Below are 23989 nucleotides of genomic sequence, written 5' to 3'. Positions count from 1 at the left end.
ACATGCCTCTATACCCTCAAGTACTGCCGCTTTTTTTAATCGGCTTTTACTGCGAAATGAAGGTCAATATACAAGTTGCAATTCAATCGTTTTTCCTCTAACGTTTCCCCTTTTTACGGTGAACTAAGAAGAGTCGTTCATCGACTTCTTACCGCGTGCAGTAAACGCAATGCTTGAGAATACTGTAAACGAGCAATCGGTTCGTGAGAAGAACGAGGTGTGTGAAAATATGAGCTGCCTGAAGGGGGTGCCATCGTAGCAGTATGCATGAGTGAAAATATGAATTGTAGGAAAAAATTGAACTTTATTTTCTCATCAGAAATTCTGTTTAAACGACTAGAGATAGAAATGTTTAAATGAAAATTAGATACACGTTTTTCTCGAAACATCAAGTTCATATTCGATTCAATTTTGAGTTAGGACCACCCGATCATGCGACTGATGCGCTTCAATCACCAAAAGCTTATTATTCGACCTTTGCTATATCGAATTTTCCGTAATTTCGTATTTCGGACGTGGATACTGACTGGATTAAACATTCAGTTCTTATGTATGAAAATTTACGAAATCGAGGAGGAATTGAAAAGCGAGCTTCCATTGGGGTGCCATTTGTTCACCGATTGTCGCTTTCACATTCTGTTGTATTTCAATTGAAAAGGCAAAGGGCCATTGTACGGGCACGAGAAAATATTGGGTGAAGTATGATGCAAGATGAAAATATTTCTGGTCCCCATGAAAATCGTGGTATGCGTAACAGGCGAGCAACAAATCGATGTTCGTAATAGAGAATAAAGTAAGATTGCGGTCGTGTTACGACTGATTTGATAAAGCCAAAATTCTGTAGTGAGCGATGTATTATAAAGTTGGAATGACGATGCGAAGACCATATTGTACCGTTGACCGACCGCAGTGGAGTGTACTTTAACGATATTTAATTGTCAACGGCAGTACGAACGGTAATTGAATAGATAAAAGCGCAATAATCGGTGCGAGAGGTGGTGTTCCGGTCACTCGCATATATAGATTTGTACAGCACACTCTACTGCCAATACTCTCTCAGCGCATGTCCTATGTCGTTGTGAATGTACAGCCGTTGCGCTGTTTACTTTCGATTCGTTCAGCTGCAGGCATTTCGCGAGCACTGCAATGTATTGCCGCACGCTGTATGAGCTCTCCTTTCGCTCTTGCTCTCTCCTCCCCCTCTCACGCTCTTTTCCCTCCGCGCTTTATTCGTAGCCCTAAAAGAGAGATTGCACTCCACGCTCCATTGTGTCCATCGTTCTCGCCAATGCGTCATCCCGCTGCGAGGATGCCGTTGCTGTCGCAACGCTTCGACGCTGCTCCGGATTTTTATTCAAACAGCTCTCGCTGAACGACTACCGCGATTAATTTATTTATTGGAAATATCCGCGATGGAGCCTCTCGATAAGTTTTTCTATTCCTCTCTTTCTATCTCACTCGCTCGCTTCGACTCGCTCATTGCTATTTTGTTTGTTACTTTTTATATTGTTTTTTTTTTTTTTTTTTTTTAACTATGGTTTCCAAAACGTCGTTAAAGCTGATGCATTTCGACGAGTAATGGCAAATTCGTGTTACGGGGACTGGGCTCTATTCGGGAGAGCCTCGAAATCATTGAAAGTAAAATCGAATCATGTAATCTCGCTCTATTATTCTTCCGTCTGATAATGCGCGAGCCCCCGGTAATTTCTCCTCAAGCCAAACTTACTTGCCTATGTTTCAGGGGCTTAACGTAAATTCGTGCGAGCTTTCCACTTGAGAATTACCGTCCTATAAATAACGCGCGTAATGGAGAACGCAGAGCTATTTTTACGGACTCCGTTTTGCCCACTTTCTCTATTATCTACTTTGCACTATAACTTGAGCCATTCGGAAGTGGTTTACGGGTTGTTTCGTTTCACCGCAAGCTCCGTGTCTGCTTTTCCGCGGGCTTTCGGTACATGAACGGCAAGACCAGACACTAACAGATGCGAAGAAACGTTCCCGAAGCGAACCAGATTGCCCCGGTAGCGAAGCGAGAGCTGTTCCAAAATGGAATTCGAGGCAGCAGTGACGCTCGGAGTCCATTTCGCGTATCCCGCCGGGAAATGAGTGGTATCGATCTCGAGTACACGTCTATTCGTTCAGCAGCTTCTACTCTCTTGTCATTCGCAGCTCGCGGCTCTATATCGCTTTTCTTCCTTCTGGCAATAGACAGTTTGCTTCGTGATGGTGAAGCGGTATGCCCGGACGTAATTGCCTCCCGCCCCGTCTCCTCGCTGCTTCAAATGATCACGTATACTTTTCTAACTCAACGACGAACGAACGTCCATCTTGCAAATCCATTATTCACTCAAACGTTTCATACGCGTCGTTTCCACGAAGAAGGGCCCATACCCAGCGGGGACTCGCGTCAGACTTAATCTTCGCGCGATCCCCACATTTTTCCTTGCTCCGTTTTTCCAATCGTTGAAAACTCGTCGAAATTTTCATGATAAAATTCCACGTCGCTATCGGACGACGCTTTCTTTCCCTCGAAAAAATTGATCGGAAAATACAGATTATATCCGTCGATCGACAGAGCTGCTGAAGTTTTTACTATCCGTGCACAGACACAAATGTCGTCGTAAATTAAGAAATCAACTAATTTCCTCGCACAGTTTATCCTCGTAAATCGAGTTTCGACAGGCTTTTTTGAAATCTCTGTACTGTCATCACCTCACCGTGACTATCTGTAGCTGCACATGCCGATCGGAACAACGAAAACCCGACAAGCAGGGTGGTGACGATCGTTACGACGAAGCGCAGTTGCTTACTAAGCCCGCTGATAGACATTTTGATCTCGACACGTTCGCGCTTGTAAACACAATATCCGTTCTACATATAGCTTACGATCGAATTCGAGATCCGTTGGAGGGGTCGATTTATCGTTCCTGCCCGAATCTCCTCGCAAAAGCCCCTTCTTCTCCTCAAACGTTTCTTCGCCTAGCTGCGTGATCTATAACTGCTGCATCGCACGAATCAAGCCTCTAACATTATGCAAGTATATTTTATGGATGATTCTCATTTTCCGTGGATCGATAGCCTTCGATCGTTCGCATAATCAATCGATTAACAAATATTTGTTAATCAAAGCAGCCGAGAGTGCTCGTAACGAAAACAACTTTCCGATCAGAATTCGAAGCATCAATTTTCGAACTTTTATTCCACTCGACATAGTAAGTCAATATAGTAACACGAGTACACCCATTTCAAGAGAATCCCATGAAAAAGTTGCTTTCACTGAAAAACTTAGTATGCCGAAAGTTTTATTACCTTTCTTTGTACTACTCTTATCTCAAGATGAATCGTCGAAACGTTTGAATTGATGAAAACGCGAATACCTTGCGATACTACCCGAGTAACCGATAACCCTGGGACAGGAGGGCTCGTCTTTTGAAATGTGACCTGAGCGACGTCTTCAATAAGGGAGTAACTTTCTTCCCTATGGATTGAATAACAGAGATTCTTGAGAAATGGCATGAAGAAAACACTTGACAAACGACTAGCTGGAACGAGAACGAGGGGAAATTCCGTTCGTGCCATATTGAGTTTTTTCATCATTCTTCATAAATTCTGAAATAAAATAAAAGCAGCTCCCCTGTTGAATTATAAAGTAAGCGAAAGAGTTTTCAATGTCACTTCGATAAAAGTGTTGCTCCATGCGATGTACAGCCACGCATAATGAACTCCGTATTTTTAATGACACAGACAAAACAGATGAATACAATTTCCATCGCTGATTTGACATGTTCGTTTTTTTTAATGGCAGTAGCTTCTGCCACGATAAATGTCACATATGTCAATTGGGCATGGTCGCGTTGCGTATCGAATCGTGGAAAAACGCCGGCCGGAATAATCGATAACATTTGCCATTTATACCGAGATGAGATGAGGCGCATCGCGGTGCAGAAACACGTGAACCAATCCAATTCACATAGGCACGTCGACGTATACGTTGCGACATGTTGGTATACGATACGTTTGTAATTCATGATGCATTTCTAATGCATAATTATGATTGGCATCGTTGAGCTGTCAGATCGTTTTAATTTCATCTACTCCGTGCAGCACATCGGACGAATGTTTCATGAGGTTGGATGCGCAACCAAATGGCTCATGTTTACAGTGACATACCATAAACTCGACAATCAAACGTCGAAAAAAAATTTGTCCCGTCATGACGTATAACTATTGAAACGAAAAGAGCTATTTAGCACAAATAGAAATAAGGCATTGGCTGTTGCTATTTTATTATAAAATCATCAACGGTGTGCAGCATGAAAAATGGAGATCTTTTGCCTTGAAATCGTACACTCTCTATTCATACTATAAACCGTAAGCACAAGTAGAAACATACTCTGTACAAACATAAATTATAAGTACATAGTTAACCGAATGCAGATGTCATCCGGTTTGTAAAATACGACGAATTTACGAGAGCAGCGTTCTTTTATGACGATACTTTGGCACATTTAATAATTCGTTTCTGTATTACGATAAGACACATTCCCGAAGCCGACCTACGCTTCCAGCGCATAATTTAAATGGTAATAATTTTTCTCAGCGCGTGCACGACAGCGCGCGTATTACCCCTCAAGGCGAACTTTCAAACTTCTAATTTCCGTGACCACGGCAGATTCCCTGTTTTTTTACATCGCTGTATCCACCCTATTCCCCGATCCACTTCTGTAAGGCTGTATTCTCTTATGAACTTTATGCCAGCACAGCTGGAAAAGAGCATTAAAGTTAAAAAGAAAAATAAAGTGTTAAACTTAATTATTCTTCTCGGGAATGGCATTGGAAAAGAAGCGCGATGAATAAAACGCTCCATTCGTTGAAATATTTTCTCTGCACTTCAAGGCAATTTTAATGCAATTACTTCGTACTAATTGAGCGCGTCGTTGAACTAAATTATTTACTACTCTTCTTCCTTCCCAACCACTCTATGCGCTCATCGATTATTTTCTTTTCACTTTTATGTTTACAGCCGACTATCTTTGGAACCGTGGCATCAGACCTGAATCCGAAGGACGGCAACAGTCGACGGGTAAGTTTACTGAGAATGTGTTTTCTAAAATATACGAAATATTGAAGGAGGCAGCCCTAGCAGTAAAAAATACATTTCGCATTTAACTAATAAATATTATGTACGCACCCTCAAATAGTTTGAAAGCAGACGCAATGATGTAATGAATTCCCAGCGTGTTGCACCCTGAAAGTGGCGTGGATGAAGTTACTTTTTTCGGGTTTTCTACTGAGATTCAAAGTAGTTCGTGCACGAAACGATTTTCTTAAGAAAAGTCTTGAAATTTACACAGAGTTTAAATGGGTAGTCGACTGTCGCGCATATCAAATTTTGAAGAATTCGTCTTATCGGTTATTGAAATAAACGTGTTTAAATATGAAGAAAAATACACATGGTTATAGGGACTATGCGTAAAAAATCGTTTATCTTTCCATATATACCGAACGAACGCTTCTTACGAAGTTTATGAAAAAGTACACAATGACAGTGAATTATATAACGAAGGTTTGGAAAAAAATCCGAGACGATTGTCTCACTCGTAATAAACATATATTAATTTTTTCTCGATCGATTTCCCGTTGTGTTTTTCCTTTACGCTCAATAATGTGATTTTTTACATAAAAAACTATAGTATTTTAGTCAGGGGCGGATGAAATTTCGGGTTCAGTCAGTGATGGATCCCCGATTAATTAATGGCTTGTAATTTCATTCGCCAAAAATTATGTTAAAAAAATGTATTTACAATTTCGAATTAATAACTCTGACATTAATTTAAAGTGATTATATATCCTTAATTAGGAAATAAAAATCTATCTTAAAGTTCTATAATATAAGAATCCACGCAACATATTTTCGTAACGCCTTCATAATTTTCGGTGATAACTGGGCGTCCTTAAAGATGTAGTAAAATTATGCGAATTTTGGTAGTAATAGTTTTAGGGAGCTAATCGCTCGATAGCATGATGGAGATAAGAAAAAAGCACGCATTTATCGAGATTTCCCGGAAGATTAATCGGCTCGAACAACGAGAGAAGCTTATAGACTATGTGATGTGCGTCGACTTTGTTCTCTCTTCTCTTATCCGCTCGGCGTAACGAGGCTAGTTCAAGTAAAGCCTGGTATTACAGAGTAGCTCAAAAGCATTATGCAGCAAGAGAATTAAACAACGAGACTCGCGGGGCTAAAAGCTCGAATATCTTGAAAAGAGAGAAGCACTTGGAGAAACCGTTGCTCGTAGGAGGTGCTAACCCATGGGACATTTTCATCTTTCTTCTTGGTTGGAACGCACCACAGGGGATAGTCTTGTCAGGCCTCGGTCTTCGTAATGAGTAAAAATCGTCGTTAAGTCGCGTCAAGGCACTAACCGCCCCAGTTGAGATAGCGAGGGTGGTTCCCCTAATTAAAAGTTACTGCTGCGCCAAGTGGTTCAACCATTCCACCTCATCTTTTCTCCTTTTTTCTCTACCCTCCACTACGGACCAACGATTAAAAACTTTATTATCCAAAAAAAAAAAAAAAAAACAAATATTATCGCGTACGTAGGCTAGGAGCATTGAGAAGCTGTGATCTAGTGCTGTTTCTTTTGGTTTTCACGATCGTGTTACAAGCCTCATTCAAATTGTACAGAACAAGAGAATAAAAGGATTGGCGTTAGTTTTATTTCGGAGCTGTATATTTGAATTTTCGAAAATTGAATTAAGTGTCTTTGTGCTTACTTTTTGCTTGAAGGAATCGATGAGTCGAACGAAATACGCGCTGATACCACTTGAAAATGGTTTTACCTGTGAACTATTGCGGTGACGATGATTTATTCGTAAACGTCTTGAAATCCGTAGTTTCAGTGGAGTATAAAAATATTCATAAATGTATGTACATGTGCGGCGGAAACGTTGCACTTATACCTCGGGGATTCCCCGGAGCAAAAGACTCTCGGAAAATATAGTGGGAATCTACTTTACGTCCAAGTTGCGATTTCGCTTGGGGGAGTAAAAACACGGGTAGAGAAAAATCCTAGCCGCGAATCCACAGCTACACATGAACGCGCATAAATGCACGTATATACAAATATGTGTGCATGTGATGGGGATGAAGATGTTTAAGCATTTCTATTGTCGTTCTATTGAAAATCGACAGCTGCCAAAATTCCATCAGTCACCCTTCTCCTCCCTCAGGCCTTCCAGGAGGATACTACATAAAATAGTACTTCATGGGAAACGTCGTGAAAATCCGTGACGAAGATTTGTGAATATCGTACGTAGATGAACGTCATATAAGAGATTTTCTATGGAAGTAGGAAAAAGAAATGAGAAAAGAAAGAATAGAAGTAAACGTTCGAGAGGATTCGATGAAAGACCTCGACGTCATATTTGTCGAGGGTAAATATTGCTGACGTTGAGCGAGACGAAAGGGAGGAGAAAACATTTTCCCCCTCCCACCGTTCCTTGGTTGGGTTATGAATATAAATATCGTCCTCGGTTGACAACGCGTCTTCCAGATCTAATAAACCAAAGTCATATACATATATATATATACGAATATGTAGATAAATATAGATTACGGAACACTGAGTTTGAAAAACGGGGGACATGCTATTGGTGCAACGCTATAAAATATAGAGATCACCGTGATATTAAGAGCAAATTCTCTAAATGCGAATATCGCTCTTCCTCCTATCGCTATATTTCCACTACGTTTTTTTATTAATCCTTTTATTTTCCGAATCGTTGACAATGGAACCACTCGAATCAAAGCGCAGGACTCAATAATTTGCTTGCAAATAGCTGCGTGAAAAGAAATCATCAAAAACTTCGTACCCGCATAAATTTGAATCCAAACACTCGAAAATATTGCATATTTTCGCTGGATCGCCGGCGTAATTATGACGAAGAAAATCCTCGTTGAATTGGATCGATGATTGTTGGAAGCTTTTGATTCTACCGTCTTGAATGAGCAATTACCAGGCCTGCGTTTCGGTTGATCATCTTGTGCACAGTTCACACGCGACAGGGCCACATAATGTGCAATTATACGTATATGTATACAAGAGACTAATTCTCGTCTTGAGCGACATAAATTCACTGTCATCGGATGGTACGAGAGCTGGTTTATTCACGTAATCACGATGAGCAAGCCATCGGTAGTCTCGATATGGGAGAGCAGGGGGAATCAACCAAGGGGAACGGGAAATGAGATTCTCTGATCAAGGATCAAACCAATGGTCCAACATGGCTGTAGTATGTTCGGAACGTAGCACAGAACATTCAAACTGGAGTGAATGACACCTGACACCCCGCTGGAATCAATGATGGGAGTACTACGTGTGGTCAACGGATAATCCGTAACAATTAGACGATCGAACAATCCGTTCTTGCTTTCTCTCTCTCTCTCGTTGTTCAATGTCCGGAAACACGCAGTAGCGAGACATCGGGAATGTCGTCCGAGAGAGGTGAACGAAAAGTGGACCAACGGAACAAGACATTTCCATGTGGAATTAGTGGAGTGGCATCAAGAAATAAAATTAATGAGAAAACCACAACAATAAAGGGAGGAAAACACAGTGCACTTTGAAGTAACCAGAAGTCATGCGCATTCCGCTGTTATCCCATTTTTCCTGTTCGCACGTTCTACCAGAGTATGCATTTTCTCATCCCGGCGTCGTTAAGTGTTCTAGACCCATAGATGTTACAACGTTAACCAACATAGACGACGAGCATTTGCTCACTTGACGCAGTGACATGCTGGATACGACCCTTCAACCCCTAAACCTAATACTCAATAACCTACACATCAGTTCGTGCGCATACGTATGAGCATGAGTTTCCAACGGATACCGGAACTACGTAGACATTCTATAGTTTGCCTGGCACTCGAGAAACTCTCGAAACTCTCGAAGCAACTTCAACGCGGCAACGATCCGATGACCCTCTTGTCTCGATATTCTCAGTGAACTCGTGCCTCAAAGAGCTAGGAAAGGGGCATGAAAAATTGAGTGAAAAAAATATAACAACATCAGATATATATACGTTTTGCTATCAACACATCGACTACAGATCAAAGCGAAAGAATCCACTTTATTTTTTGATACTTGTAATAAAAGGAGAAATTATGATTCGACGAGTTCTTGAAGCTTGAAACGAGCTTTCATCGGAGCAGACCCTATCGATTGCCTGGATATGAGAAAAATCTGTAAATCAGTGCCTCAGCCTTACGCCCTGGTCCCTAAACGAAGGTTTCTTTTATCTCTATTGATATCTAAACACGGATAAATAAGGTAGGGCCGAATGAGAAATAGCAAAATGTAATACAGATAAGCTGTGACACAATGATGCACTTTTCATACAACAACCAGCAGCAAACATGATTCAGGTCAGTTCTTCACCGATCTCTTTTAAGATTAGACCCACATTCAAGCTATGGGCGATTCCCCTCTGGACGTAATATGGAAATTTAAGAAAATTACATTATATTTGCCATACACGGGCCGAGGGAGCTCTTCCGTTATCGAGTGGGCCCTGGAGCAAGTGCTTTGGTTCTTATGGGTCTTGCTCAGTATAGGAAATTGTACGGCGATTCAAGTGGCATTGAACACCGTCACAGTAGAATCCACCACGTGCACGTGTCATTGGAATGGTGCGCCGCATATTTGATACACGTACAAAATATAGCCGCATAGAAACACTAACAAAGCTTCTGGAATACGTCGAAACAGCTTTTTCAGTGTAACACTACGTAACACGATGTGTTCTCATTCCCCGAGAGACTAATAACAGTAACAATGGCGATAAACGTCTTTATTATCCGGCACGGAGCGAGATGAAGGTGCTTGTAGTGAAAGATGCTTCAACCAGATAAGGCAAACGAAGTAACAAATTCTACAGAAATTGCGGTTTCCTGGTATACGGTACAGCCTGCTACGCTGCTCTCGTAGACCTGTATACGCACCTTTGAATGATCCTTGAACATCTCTTCGGAGCTTTCTGAGGTACACGCTTCGTTGTAGCGGCGGGCACTTGATGTGGCAAAAGCAATAATTGAGCAACCTCGGGGAAATTGAACTATTGGCACGGTACGATACTGCTTTGAAACCTTTAACTACTGCGCAGGGAATAACTTGATCGATTACACACGAAACGACTTTTACTCGACCGAGATAACGAATGTTTGAATTATGTGCTATTCATAGGTGGCCATTCGACACGCAAAATACAATTTATTCAATGCATTCTTAATTTTCTTCACCAGTTACTGTCACCTTCATTGTACTTCATTGCTAAATGGCTACTTCCACAAAGCTAGCCATCGATTTTATTCGTTAATGCTCATCTAATACACATCTGCATTAGTTGAACTGTGTGCTCTCACAAAAGCATAGAGAATAGCAGAAGGCGTTCGCATCGACGCACAATAAACGCGGGAGCCACGCAAATGGAAAACCCGTTGCGGTCTGCAAATACGAAGCATGTACCAATACTCCATTTGTGACTGAGTCGAGCTGGAGAGTAGATCACTCGTACGTACAATCGAGCGCACCGAACGGTAATCCTAACGCGTTGTGTTGCTCCCTGCACGGGCTGCTCCTGTGAGCATCAGTACGAATTTGCTAGTGAACACATAATTAAACTCAATAGCAGCTACGCTCATCGGAGATTTTCTTGAGACTCGGAACTACTACAAACCGGGCGTAGGTTATCCGCACATCTAGCCAATGACTTTGTACTGAGAGCGCGCATTTGAATATCGTCGAGGGTCCAGTATATTGCAGCTCATGCTGAGGCGAAGCGAGAAAATGTTCGATCGAACAAAACCCTCGTCTGTGAAATTCGTTTCCAAATTAAACCTAGAGTAACGGGAACGTAAAATTCGTAGTGACGATATCAAGCTGTGGAGCAATCAACGAATTTCATATCATCATTTTGCCATTGATTCTCAGACACACAGAGGTTTATAGCAGGCTCGCAATCTATGTAGTTTCTCTCCATAGATTACCGTGAACCATACGTCGTGTGGTCCCGACGTATTCGTCGGGGGGATACACACAAGGACCGTGAACCGCAACACTGGAGGGTTGCTCACGGCGACATAGACAGATGGGCCTCACTTTCCTTGCTTGCTTATACTTGATTGGATACACATGTGTCAGGCTCTACACGTGAGCTTGACGAATACCAAGAAATGTCACAAATTGGAGAACTATGGCTTTTCCTGCGTGCCATTCATGAACATATAGTACATATGACGTGACACATACTATGTTTGCTCGTCAATGTATGAACTTTATCGAGATGTTACGTGGGTGAGTGTAACAACAGCACGTGTGTACAGTACCAGTCCAATGGAGGGAAGTTTTCTCCACACATTGCTGGTTCAACTCATCATCATTTCCTTTGGAAAAACTGGGAGTCACTGACAAACTGAGAATGTTGCTTAGATGAAATTTTATTTATACTAGAGTTAGGGAAAATGGATTGACGATTGATAATTATGTGAAGGTATTTCTAGAGTTCGAAGAGAGTTTCAAACAAAAAAAGTTGATGGAACTAGTTTCTTGTAGAACGTTTACGTCCGTAGGAGCGTACACTCCAATAAAGGCGTGATGAGTTAAAAGGATTCGAGGATTGAGTACACCGGAGAGACTGCGCAGTTTCACGAGTTAGAAGTGCACGAGCGAGGAGGGTCGTCCCTATCGGAGTAGGGGAGGCTCGATGTGAAAGGTAGCAGAGAATGTCCGTGGAAAAGTGGTAATTTTTTTTTAATTACCCTCAAAGGTTACAACACCAAGCAGCTCCGGTCGGATACAAAAAGTATAGAGAAAGGGCAGACAGTGCCTATCGTACAATTGGCTGCTGGTTCTTAAATTCCTTTGGCATTCCCTCCTATTACTCCAAATGCAACCCATTCATCTCTATCGCAACTGTTCTACTCTCTTTGTCAACCCACTGAAACTCAGTACTTTAGACTTTTTATGAAAGGCGCACAGCCGTTCAAGACCTCTAATTTACGATACGAAACTTTCACATATTTGGAGAACTCGAAGGTACCATGCAGTCGAATGGGAATGGTAGCGACTGTTCCATTACCATGGACAGCTCTTTTCGTTGTGCACTTTTGTCTTCATTCTGAAAATAAAAAAAACTATAGTTAAAATCCTGCAGAATTGTGGTTAAATGTTACCGTTATAGTTATCGAAATGAAGCGTAATTGATAGGCATCCTTTTAACTTATTCATGGAGAACATCCTGACTACTCGTGTTTATCCGATTCCAATACTGAGCAGGTAGCAGTGACATTTCGATAACGGTTGTGGTTATTTTTGCATATCTCTATGTGTTGGGCGGACTGAAAATGTTTCCAATACATTCAAGTCAATAAACTCAGTTACAGATATAGTGACGGAGTCTTCTAAAGGGTTGAGAAATGAGGAAACTAGTAGAACGCGAGCGCGAGTAATTACGAATAACTAGACTCATCACGGAGCACCGCTTGCTGAGAGGCCGCGTTTCCGCTCTCGTTGTGTTCACGGTGGTACGAGTCCCCAGTAATAAATCGAGCGGGCCAACACGACGTGACGCCTGGGGCTCCTCTCACCTCGTTCACTCTTGCACCCACTGTTCCCTCGCTAGGTTTGTTCACTGGCACATTTTCTCTCGTTTATTAAGGATCCACTCGGGCGCAAAATGATGAAAGATCGTCATATTTGCTGCTTTGCTAACCGTATGCCACATCCAACTTGCCCACTAAATTACGTCACTCGAGTCTTTCGTCCGGGTCAACACAATTTATTCCCATAGCGTACTTACGCGTCAATATATTCTCGGTGAAATTATGGACGGTGCGCGCTTTATAAAGTAGTAGAACCATTTGCCAATTACGTCAAAATTATACTCCTCTCTTTAAAATTATTATCAAGTTCTCATGCAGAACTTTGCAGGCTTCGTGTTTCAGACCTTTTTTTTCTCTACCGCATCCACTCTTTACTCACGATAACGTTGCCGATGTTACTTTTGGTGCCGAGACCGAGCGTCTATGTGGCGCGTTAACGCTACTCAAGCGAGAGGAATTTAACCCTCGGAGCACGCAACGACGTCGCTTCGCAGTCATATCATAACCATGAACGGTAAGATGACCGTCGGGCTTGTGGATAGAAACGAGCAGCTTGCCTGGCCAGGCAATTTCAGGTAACGGTATCAACGGTACTCGTATGCATCCCTCTATAGGTTCAACCTTATACTGTACTATGTATGTGTGTGTGTGTGTTCGTGTGTGTGTGTGGTGCACCTCGAAAGTAAAAAAGAAACAGTAGTCTGATCTTATCGACGGATGCTCCATCGCCGCTTTCACACTGATACGCTGTTCTTTACCTATATCACTGAGCAACCGGTATTAGCTATACCCGCTCGTGTATACGTTGCTCCTATATGTGTGTAGCTTTGACCAAGAACCTCGACGAGCTGCACCGTCCCTCGGGGCTTTCGGAAGATTTGCATAACCCTTCTCTACCCTAAACAGACAGCATCAACCCGATGCTCTGAGAGTACGGCCGAGTAAGTGCAACGGTTCAAGTGGATTTGGCCAAAAAGTTTTGGATAAAAGCCATGCGCTGCTCGAAACAGAATTAACCCTATCTGGGACGGTGATTTGTTCGACTCATTAGCAGTTGGTAACAATTCTCGCACATGTTGTAACTGTTAAAATTTTTTTTTTTATTATGGAAACGTGACCCGGGAAACGCTTTATTCATTCTCCGAGGGGGACTCAAATATGATGGGAATGTCGCGTCATTGAAGCTTTGTTCTGAAACGTGGTTGTAAACTGAGAGATCATTAGAGCTGAAACAACAATATAATAAAACGAGGAAATAAGGAAATCACTCTGGATATGCGTTTAAGCCGCACCATCCGCGCAAGTTTGACGAAGCGGTTGCATGATGATAATCCCTGAAATGGTTATTTCGTTGTGTGCTCATCAGTGCGTAAGAACGTCCTTTGAACGATCATCGACTCAATGTGCCGTCTCTGAGAAACTCGGCGATTTATCATTACGCTTGCTCTCCTCGTGTGTACAATTGCTCGTGTTCTTTCGAGCGTGCAACGGATATACATTCCGGTGAAGTGTGGTAAAAAATGCCCAGTAGATCATGTATATGGCTAGCCATGAAGTCTTTTAGCTGAAGGCTGTTAATGCTTGCGTATGATTGTCGTTAAAGTGAATGGAAAGGCAATGCTTTGGGGTCGGCTGTGTTGAGACGTATTCATAGTGCGTGTCAAATGCTGTTTCAAACGTAATATCAAACTGCAGTACTGCATTTTTCTGTCTCATTTGACGTTTATCAATTGTTTTCCATGCATAGCCATTACCATTACATCTATGCCACAAACCTTTGTGACGCTGACAAACGCCTCGATCATAATCCAGCCAACGGTTTCGTTAGTAATCTGGATATGAACGTTTCTGGCGCGAGACTCGTCGTCAACGAAATTCATGCGTGATACGATTGTGTACAAAGCGATATTTAAACGAAGCACAGCGAATATGTGCGTAAGGGAAGGACTGATGTTCGGGGCTTGGTCCCGGCGTTCCGTGGTTTTCCGCAACGTAGCACGCACGCTGTCCTCTTCAGTTATATATGAATGTAGTATTATTTCAGCGCAGCTGATCTCGCTGGCTGATCCACAGTGGCAACCATCCGGACGAACCAAACGGCTAGCAGCGGGCCTCGTGCTCGTTCGCACGTGGCGAACCAAAATTTCCGGTGGTGAAGTCATCGACCGACACCACGACGGAGCTTTCCAAGAGCGCAGAAACTAGCCTGAAACACCGATTCGACACCGCAACTGTGCTAACCAACTGTATACCAACTGTGGTAGATCGCGTAGTTCAGGATCGTGCCTCGATGCAATACTACACGTGGCTAACTATATCTGCCACGAGTATCCTCCTCAACTGTATATATATATAGTAAGAAATCGAATGGCCAAGGGTCAGAGGGAGGGGAGGAGACGGAGAAAGGGGATTGGTTTTGCCAAGGATGGGAGCTCCGGCCCGAGAGTATCGAGGCAATTTGTCACCTGTACCGACGCCAAGGCCGCCCGTGGTCGCCCGTTTGATGGGCTTAGATTAATTACCCCTGTCGGTGGATGCGCGCACACTTACGGACATACACGCGCTCCGATGTCCCGTATACGCGACTCTCGACGGCTTGCCAACGCGTTTAGTACATGTGCGTTGTTACCCCCCTCCGAAAGCTCCAAACCAGATCTCGGCCCAGTTTGTCTGCTTCGCTAAATTCATTCACACTCGATATCTAGCAATGGACTCATGCTGTTTAGCTAATTTGCACGCAGTAATGGTTTTCAATAAAACAATGTAGATTATCCGCTCTCACGATCGACTATGTGTCATCGTACTCGAGAAAGAATGATACGCAGGAAGCAACCTATCCGAGTGCAACTTTCCGCATCGAATGTCCAACGTAATTCTTGAAATCCACTATGTGAACAACTTATCGCATCAATCGAGTGTGGCAAAAACCGCTTCGAGGAAGAAAAATAATGTTCACAAATGGTAGAACAGTCTCGGGTAGATCCTCGTCGTAGGAAACTTTAATTTCGCCGCGTTTACAAATCCCTGTCGTTTCGCAACGCCATCTGGTTCAATACATCACATACACCGCTGTAACACGAAGCGGTATGCTACGAGGGAACAAAACAGCGAAGTAAAAACCTAGTTGTACTCCAACTCACGGACACCGGTTAAACATGATGTAAATTAATCCTTTTAAAGCATGCATGGCTCCAGCTTTTCTCACTTAATCCTTCGGGAATGTCCGAATAAATACCTTTGTTTCACCTCCGAGCCACGTGTCCAACATTTTAGCAAAAGCTTTTTTCCCACCGACGATTTTTCTTCCGGAATTCTCGTCGTTTCTCCATTGTTCCATCATTCGACTAAAACGTACCAATACACCGTTGAGCTTTTCAAGACCAGCTAACTGAACAGTCATTTTAGCGTTTTATTCGCTTCGAGTATACGCCTCCTCACTTTTCACTGCAAGTTCAGTTAAAGAATGGTAATTCCGCTGAATTTTTGGAAGAATACTTGAGGTACTTCAGCCTCAACTAATTTAAGTACGCGTAAGGAACATTGCGAAACGAAAGTTCATCGTTCGTGTTACGTCCAACCGGAAAGAGATTTCTGGAAAACTTGCTCGTTCTCAGAGCTTTTGAATTGGTTGTTGGAAAGCTGGTCGACGCGTTCGAAGTACACGGTGGAAAGGCTGATGCGGTAGGAGCAGTGGACTATCGAACTTCGTCAGCGAGCCAAAGTAAGCGAACAGCTCAATTCATTATTAATAGGCCTCTGGTGGAAGCGGCCCCCGGACGTTCCTGATCCTCGTAACTCCAGATACACATCATTTTGCATCCCTCGACCAGGCGAGTCTTCGGTCGGTCGTACATACTGTACCGCTTGTGGAGTCAACCGGAACCGGGGTTTTTGTTTTGTGCTTATTTTATGTTCCTTACGAGACCGGTAGAGGAAATTGCACAGTGGGTTTTCTTCCATTAACAAGCGTATCCGTTGCCGCGCGGTGTTTCGAAGGAGCGTGCAGAGATCCATGACCCAAGATTAACTTGCTTTCAGACATTTTCAAATATTTAACCTGCTCCCCATAAATACGCAAAGCATCGGTTTTTTCTTTGCATTCTCTTCTTCTTTCCTCTCACTCTCCATCCCATCTCTCTTATTTCATCTTTCGTTCTCGTGGTACTTCCTGCTTCCGTACAATCCTCACACATCGTACCACAGTAAGCCACTATGGAAGGGGCTGGGCAGGACTTACAGTTTTCCTCTACCGCAGCTAAACTGATACAGTGAGAGATGCTGCGGGCAACGGAGAACTTGGAATAAGGAAAAGCCAGGAAACGCAAGAAGGCTTTGTTGTTTATACGCTTCGAAGTTGCTCCATGAAGGTCGGTCGAGTGTCGGTAGCTTAAGCTTGCCCACGGGTATTTCCCAGAAAGAAGAGATCAAGTAAGAATTCCTTCAAAGACTGAGGGCTAGTCAAAGTATAGCGATGCTGGTGTGTTTTGATAATGCATCTGGTTCTCCTATGTATGTTGTGGTTTTGAAGTTGCACCCTGCAAACGAATAGTCTATCACGTTGAGCACATTTCGAACCTCAAAACCAGTAAATGTTTCGAGTACAATAACTTGCCTCATTGCTTCGCATTCATTCGATCCCTTGGTCTTTGCTTGCAGTGGAGTAATAGAATGTAAATGAAAGACCAATATCTGCGATAATCATGACGCTGAAGTTTGCAACGTTGGAGTCCAACGAAATGATCTAAAAAACTCTCGAATAATTCCAGTAAATTTCCTATTTTGTTCCCTGCCGCATTTGCAATTCGTAGCTTCTCAATCGACACCAATGACACGTGAAATAAAGAAATTGGTGAATTACAAACCTTCTTTTCGTTCATGTCGTTGGACTCCAACGTTGGGAACTTCAGCGTCGTGCATAAGAACCTATGAGATTTCGGTTTCTTCTTGACAAAAATTCCTAAAAACCCAACCAATCAAGGTTGCCGGTGATGTAAGATGTTCAACCTTACAGGGAATAGTCACATTGTTCTGACTGTGGGTCAGAGACAAAACCCGTTTGACGTATAACGTGTAGCCATACAGAGCGTGCATAATGATGTCCTCGCATGGGTATCGAGCGCAGTCTAAACAGAATGTAAATGTATCCTTGCTGGAGCTTTGTCTGAGCGAGCAACAAAACATTGTTCTAACCTGTTTCAGCTTTGAGTTTGCTCTGTTGTCATGAAATATTAAAATCGTGGATGCGGACAATGCGCGAGGAGTCGAAGGGAATCCGCGTTGTTGCGATTCAGACATTCTCATGCGAAATGATAATTTTTCTCTCCTTTTGACGAAATCGTCGACGAATATTTCGGGATTCGATTTTGATTTTATATTTTTGTATTTTATGAAATGCAGAAGATAAAAATGGCTCCATCGCTACTGATAAAAATTTAGTTTTCAAGCGCATCCAAGAGATTTTTTCAAAGATCCGTTATAAAGTCAGCGTTAAGGGGAACTTTAAAGTTGGCACGTGTAGCGTGTGTATCCCCGCAACGAGAAGATGGAAAGCCCATTGGCGAGCTGACGGGCGCGTTTTTCTGGCCGTACTTCTCGTCTTTCGTATCTGTTTATCTTCTGGCTTCTCAGACGCGATCCTCTTTTCTCCCTGAATCTTTCCCGCTTCGAGTTTTCTTTGCCCGGCCTCTCTTCTCCCTCCTTCGCCCTTCTGCTCTTTTTCTCCGTCTGCGTAACGGTGTTTCGTAGCCGTTTTCTACTTCTTTCATGTCTCCGTGCTCTCTGAAGAGAAACGAGTAGAGAAACGTGAAGAAGCGGATTCCGTGATGAGGGTTCCACGTAAGGGGACTTTTCGGTGCGTATTAAAATCAGTCTCTAGAACTTCTGAGGTAACTTCAACTGCGCGAGCCGACGCCACTGTTTCCTCTCTTCTCTCCTTCACCCTTTTCCTCTTTCTCCCTACCTTCACTGCTGATTCTCATACTTTCTCAAGCTGAGCTTTTCCTTGCAATTTTCCATCGTCAAAATTGCCCCGCGCCCGAGTCTGACACCCTATCCACTCTCCAAGAATCGCTTAAGATTAAACGACATGTCTCCTTGTATACACGAAAATGTGATAAGATATAGAAGAAAATGGGAGCTGCGGAAAGCAGAGAGGGGCGTAGAGATGTTATCGCTAGAACAGGCAAGATCATGCGAAGGTGGGGAAAAGCAGAGTGAGAGATAAGGATAGCTAATACGATAGCGTCGTCGGATGATGCCAAGAGATAGAGATTGCCTCGACGAACGTACGGTAGACTAATTCTACGAGACGATTGAAAATTTGCAAGTCGATGAAAGCATTTTGATGAAAGGATTACTATTAGCGATCCAAGTTGGCCCATTGTTGGCACACAAAAGAGCCATTCTTTTCTCTGTATCAAGATTCTTGAGATTAACTTTCACGTGTATTATGCTTCGACGTTATTTATCGATCAATTTATCTATTACATTATAACGAGTCGATTATAGTGTAAAGGAGTTTTCTAGGGGTGTATGCTCGGGGTCAAAGCTAGTTCGACGAAAATTCTTCACGACTTGCATCACGAATAATTTTCGGCTAGAATTTTGCTGTCGTGGCATATAATCGCTGCAGAGATCTGTGGTGTACAGATTAATTATGTGAAGAAAGTTTTCACCGGAAGGAATAAAATTTTCTAGAACGCGATGTAACTGCGATGAAAAGAGTGAAGCGTGTTTAATTACCCTTCGACATTGGAGCATACTTGGTTCGTCTATAATTTCCGACCCCAAAGTCCTTCTTTTGAAACTTTTGTTGTAATGATTTTTCGATGAAATCTTCGGCGGGTGCGGTTTTTACATGATTACCAAAGGACAATGTCGGGTTAACGATAATTTGTGCGATATTCTGTAATTGATCGGGGTTTCTCGTGATTTCTCGGCTATTCAAACCTCCGATACGGACCTTTGTCAGCACACGTGATTTTCTCATGGGCCAAGAAGAGCTCCGGACGAAACGAACGTCCGACGTTTTCAAAACTGCAGGCACGATTCTCAGGCGTTCTTTTCCCTGCAGGCTTCGATCCCTCACGATCGATGGAAATGAAGTCACTGACTGGCTTTCCCGACAATTTGGCTTGGCTGATTCAATAGTCGGGGAATAGCAGAATGGAAAAGGTCGAATGACCCGCGAAGGATGTCCGAGCCCGATTTCCCTACATCCCAGGACACGACTCAGAGTGATTTAGCAAGCAATTGTCTTCCACATGAATGCAACGACGAGAGGTATTTTAGAAAGAGACGCCGACTGAACGATCCCAACGGGAAGTTTCCGTGTAGGAAACACGCAGACACAACATTTGGAAAAGCGACCAACGACAAATCTTTCTTTTTCTTCCAGTATTCGATTTCACAGATGCTTTCGCCGAGCCTGAAATCCTAACAAATAAGATTGAGTTGAAAACGACTAGAATTGAAAAATCCCTCCATAATAATTTCAGTTTCGAGACATTTTCCAATTGATTTATTCGCTGTACGTCAAATAAACATAAATTTAGAGCACGCCACTCGCGTCACTAATTCTCTCCCTACTGAATATTCAATATTCTCTTTCACCGCCGCGCTCGCGTGCAGAGACGCTATAACGATTTTCCGAAACTCCTTGCAACTCGATTACATGAGATTAAGCTGATCTGTCAGAATGTTGCCTCTACTCGAAAGCCCCAAAGCCCCACCGCGCCCTCTCGTCTCGCGATCTCCCGACATTTCTAAAAATGCGCATATTCTTTTTGAACTCTTGAAATTAACATATTTTCCATATAATAAAGTTTGTTCGGCAGAGTGCCGCGTGCGTAATAGGCAAGAGGAATTATTATTTACACGAACAGTTTCGTAATATTGCGTCGGAAAAGTAGAACGTAAAGTTTATTTTGTAACATGCCTCGAGAGCCTTTGCTCTTAAAATATGTGTTATTCCCCTCGCTCGGAGCCTCCCTCATCTGTCATGCACTGCACTTGTACGTGCCATTTCCATCGTTCCAATGCGGTTAAGTAAAACGGAAGGTTCTCGAACATGCTGCTCAGCATGCTCGCCACCGCGTTACGAAAACAAAACGTTTATGTGCAGAATATAGGCGTGTATATTCTGAAAGTGAGTTATCACTTTCCCGGTATCGCGGATATGCAACGTATCGAGGGTCCTAAAAGTACACGATGAAGTTATCAAAACAATAATTTTCCGATGCAACCATGGCGAGGGATTAGTCATTCAATATATTACGGGCGAACGTGATCCTCTCCCTTTTCTTTAGGATTCGGCAATATCTCAATAGCGTAAGCGCAATTTTGGCGACTCTTATATATCTGGGCAACGATCATGCAGGCTCGGGCGAGGAAGAGCGGAGAGAAGCGGCTTCGAAACGGCGGATCGTCGGGGTTCGGTGTAATTAACCGAGGTAATACATCCTGAAAGGGGCCTCGTGTTGAGGTCACAGCGGCTTCGGGCTCCTCCGCTTTTCCAGCGCTGATTCCCGTCGTGTGATGCACCGCGCGGTTCCAGCGACCCAAACGACGCAGAATGAGTTTCCTATACTCTCCTCTCTTTCTCTCTCTCTCTTGCTCGTGTTAGAAGAACACTACACTCGCGAAGAACGATCTTCCGCGCTCAGTGTGTTCGAGGTTGGGATTCTCCAGAGAAGGACCCCCAAGATGCTCGCACCAAAATCAGTGGTGTCTCTCGCACTAGAGCGCACTCAATCTTCGAGCCATAAACGCGCGAAAGCTTCTCTCTCTCTCTCTCGTTTGCTTTGTTCTACACAATCTTCCCTCTTCCTTCCACCACGCTGCTGATCACCCAGACACTAAATTGCCTTCTGCACCAACCTCGCGTAATCTCGGAAGTAATCTTCCTCGATGAACAAGGAATATACTTGCGGTTGTGCCGAGGGTGACGACCCACATATACACACATACATTTATGTATGGATATACGAGATCCACGCTTGTACACATGATGTATGAATTTTCTGACAGCATTTTGGGCACGCGTTATACGCACGCGAGTTAATCTTCGTATGCATTGTTTTACAGAGTGAATTTTTTGGAGAATTGATCCGCAATTTTATCTTGAAATTCTACGTGAGCGTTAGCGCTGCGGATAATATTTTTGTTGCTATCGAATTTGTCAATTGTTGCAAACTGCGTCCTCCGCTGTGAAGGTTTTTACAAAAGATTTTGAGTAAATTCAGAGCTCTGAAAAAATTGAGAAGCTTCAAAATGTTGAAACAACGCAAATCCTTACAGATGAACAGCCTTTTAAGGCATTTTGTATAGTGAATTCTTGAAACTCGTAGCTTCGGTACTTGCAGTAGTTTTCAGTCGTTCTAAGTAGAGCAAGCGTAGCAAGAAAACGGGGAAAAAGTGGAAGCTAAGGGAAGATATCTTAACTCAATTCGCGACTTTTTCAATGCCCGTCGGAGAAAGACACCCCGCAGAGCGAGATAAATTACATTCGGATGATCCTTCTATCGGGGCGCACGTCAAGACGTCCCGAGCTTCGCTGCTTCCACTGTCGTTATATGGGCTCGTATACCATGTGGACTTTCTCACACGAAAGGGCTTTACGAATATTCTCATACGTACATTTTTCAAGACTTCTTTTGGCGGTGACAAGAGACCAAATTATTCGCCAATTTTTTGTATCTCCTGTCAAACAAGTTTTTCGAGAGGAAAGAGGTGACAAAATTTCTTGATAAATGCCTCAAATGCAGTGGCGGGTTCTTGAATCAGTTCGAGAGAATATTGATCCCTCGGCCATTTGTAGTGAGATTGGAATGAAAAAGTATTGGAAACGATGAAGATTAAATTTTTTTCAATAGTTCCACATTCTTTCATTTTTTTTCAATTTTCGTATCTATCTCGTAAAGATGCAACATTTCCAAATCAAGTCGAGAACGATCCTCACGAAATTGAATTAAAAACGAAATTGAAAAAATGTTCTGATGATTTAGATTCAAAAATTTCAATGTGAATATCAAGCGAAAGTTTTCAAATTGAAAATTCAATGAAAACGTCAAGACTCCGTAAAAACTCCGTGATATTTGCACACTGTACGCGAAACTTTCTCGTGTATTTTTTCTGTAGCACAAATGAGAATTTGCGTTTTGTACCAATTTCAAGCACAGTATAAAAATATAACGGCGATTTGAATTCCCTTTTCGCTTTTCCCCGGTGTTTCACCAAGTCAAATCCACGGTTCGTATATTACCTTCATTTCAATTCTCGGAATAGCAAACCGTGATGTGCGCATATACGTACGACAGAGCGAGATATTTAACTTTATATGAATATTTGCCAACGCGTGATATGAGGTTTGCCCTTTTTTGATCCTTAAGCACACAGCGGGACTAGGCGCTGTGTATGTGCACAGGTCTCGCGTGATTAAGTTTTCCTCCGCGCCTTGACGCCCAAAGCTTTTCTGGAGTAAAGGGTCTGACCTGATTCCCGGAATTTCTACTCTGAGCTCTAACAAATATATGAATAAGTGAAACTAAGTCGTAAAACTCGTTCGGAGTTGTCTTCCTTTACGATGTGCACCGTGATGAAAAAAATAATCACGAGATCCGTAATGAGTAATAATTCTCCCACTGCAATTCAGAAAAAGAACGAGAAGAAAGAATGAAAATGGGGGAACAGGTGCAGGATTAAGCGGCGTTGAAGTTTGCAACGTTGCAGTCCAACAAAATGAACGAACAAAACATTCGCCAATTTATTATTCCACGAAATTGGAGAATTACTGGAATTATTGGAGGATTTTTAGATCATTTCGTTGGACTCGAACGTTGCAAACTTCAGCGTCACCCCGGATTAATAAAATCTTGAAAGACCGAAAATTTCCAAAAACGTGCAGTTCGACTTCGAATGCGACACAGGAAAATTCCGTAAAAACATGAAAGCTCAGACAACGAGGATCGGCGACCAAGAACTATCAATTTTCGAGCTACCGTTACGCCCACGAAAATCAGTGAGTAAATAAAGTTGGGTTACGGAACGAGATTCGGATAGAGAAAAAAAAATTACGAAGGAGAGAAAATTCGGTCAAGAAGCCGAGTCCAAACGGCTTCGTCGAGAACACTCTCCGTATTCAAGCTTTTCGTTATTCCCGTATTTACCAGGCTCGAGGGGTACTACCTCTCGTTCTTTCTCTCTCAACTGCAACGGTATCGTGAGTACTCGACCCCCTTCCATTCCGCACACATTATGTATTCATTATGTGCGCTACATACGGCATGCATTCATGGATGTATTATATAATATGTGCGCATAAGTATG

The 23989-nt window shown here is 42.8% G+C and overlaps 1 protein-coding gene across 1 annotated transcript in view; it reads left to right on the top strand.

The window, feature by feature from the left end:
- LOC122409253 (uncharacterized) overlaps positions 1-23989 on the top strand; it is a 270883-nt gene that overhangs the window by 103761 nt on the left and 143133 nt on the right. The window contains exon 3 of the mRNA XM_043416659.1: positions 5027-5086. Coding sequence (XP_043272594.1) covers positions 5027-5086 — 60 coding nt within the window. The remainder of the gene's footprint in view (positions 1-5026; positions 5087-23989) is intronic.

Source organism: Venturia canescens, chromosome 4, assembly GCF_019457755.1.
Source record: "Venturia canescens isolate UGA chromosome 4, ASM1945775v1, whole genome shotgun sequence".
NCBI classification, from domain to species: Eukaryota; Metazoa; Arthropoda; class Insecta; order Hymenoptera; family Ichneumonidae; genus Venturia; species Venturia canescens.
The sequence above is the reverse complement of the archived record's forward strand: the minus strand, read 5'-3'. Positions and strand labels throughout refer to the sequence as shown.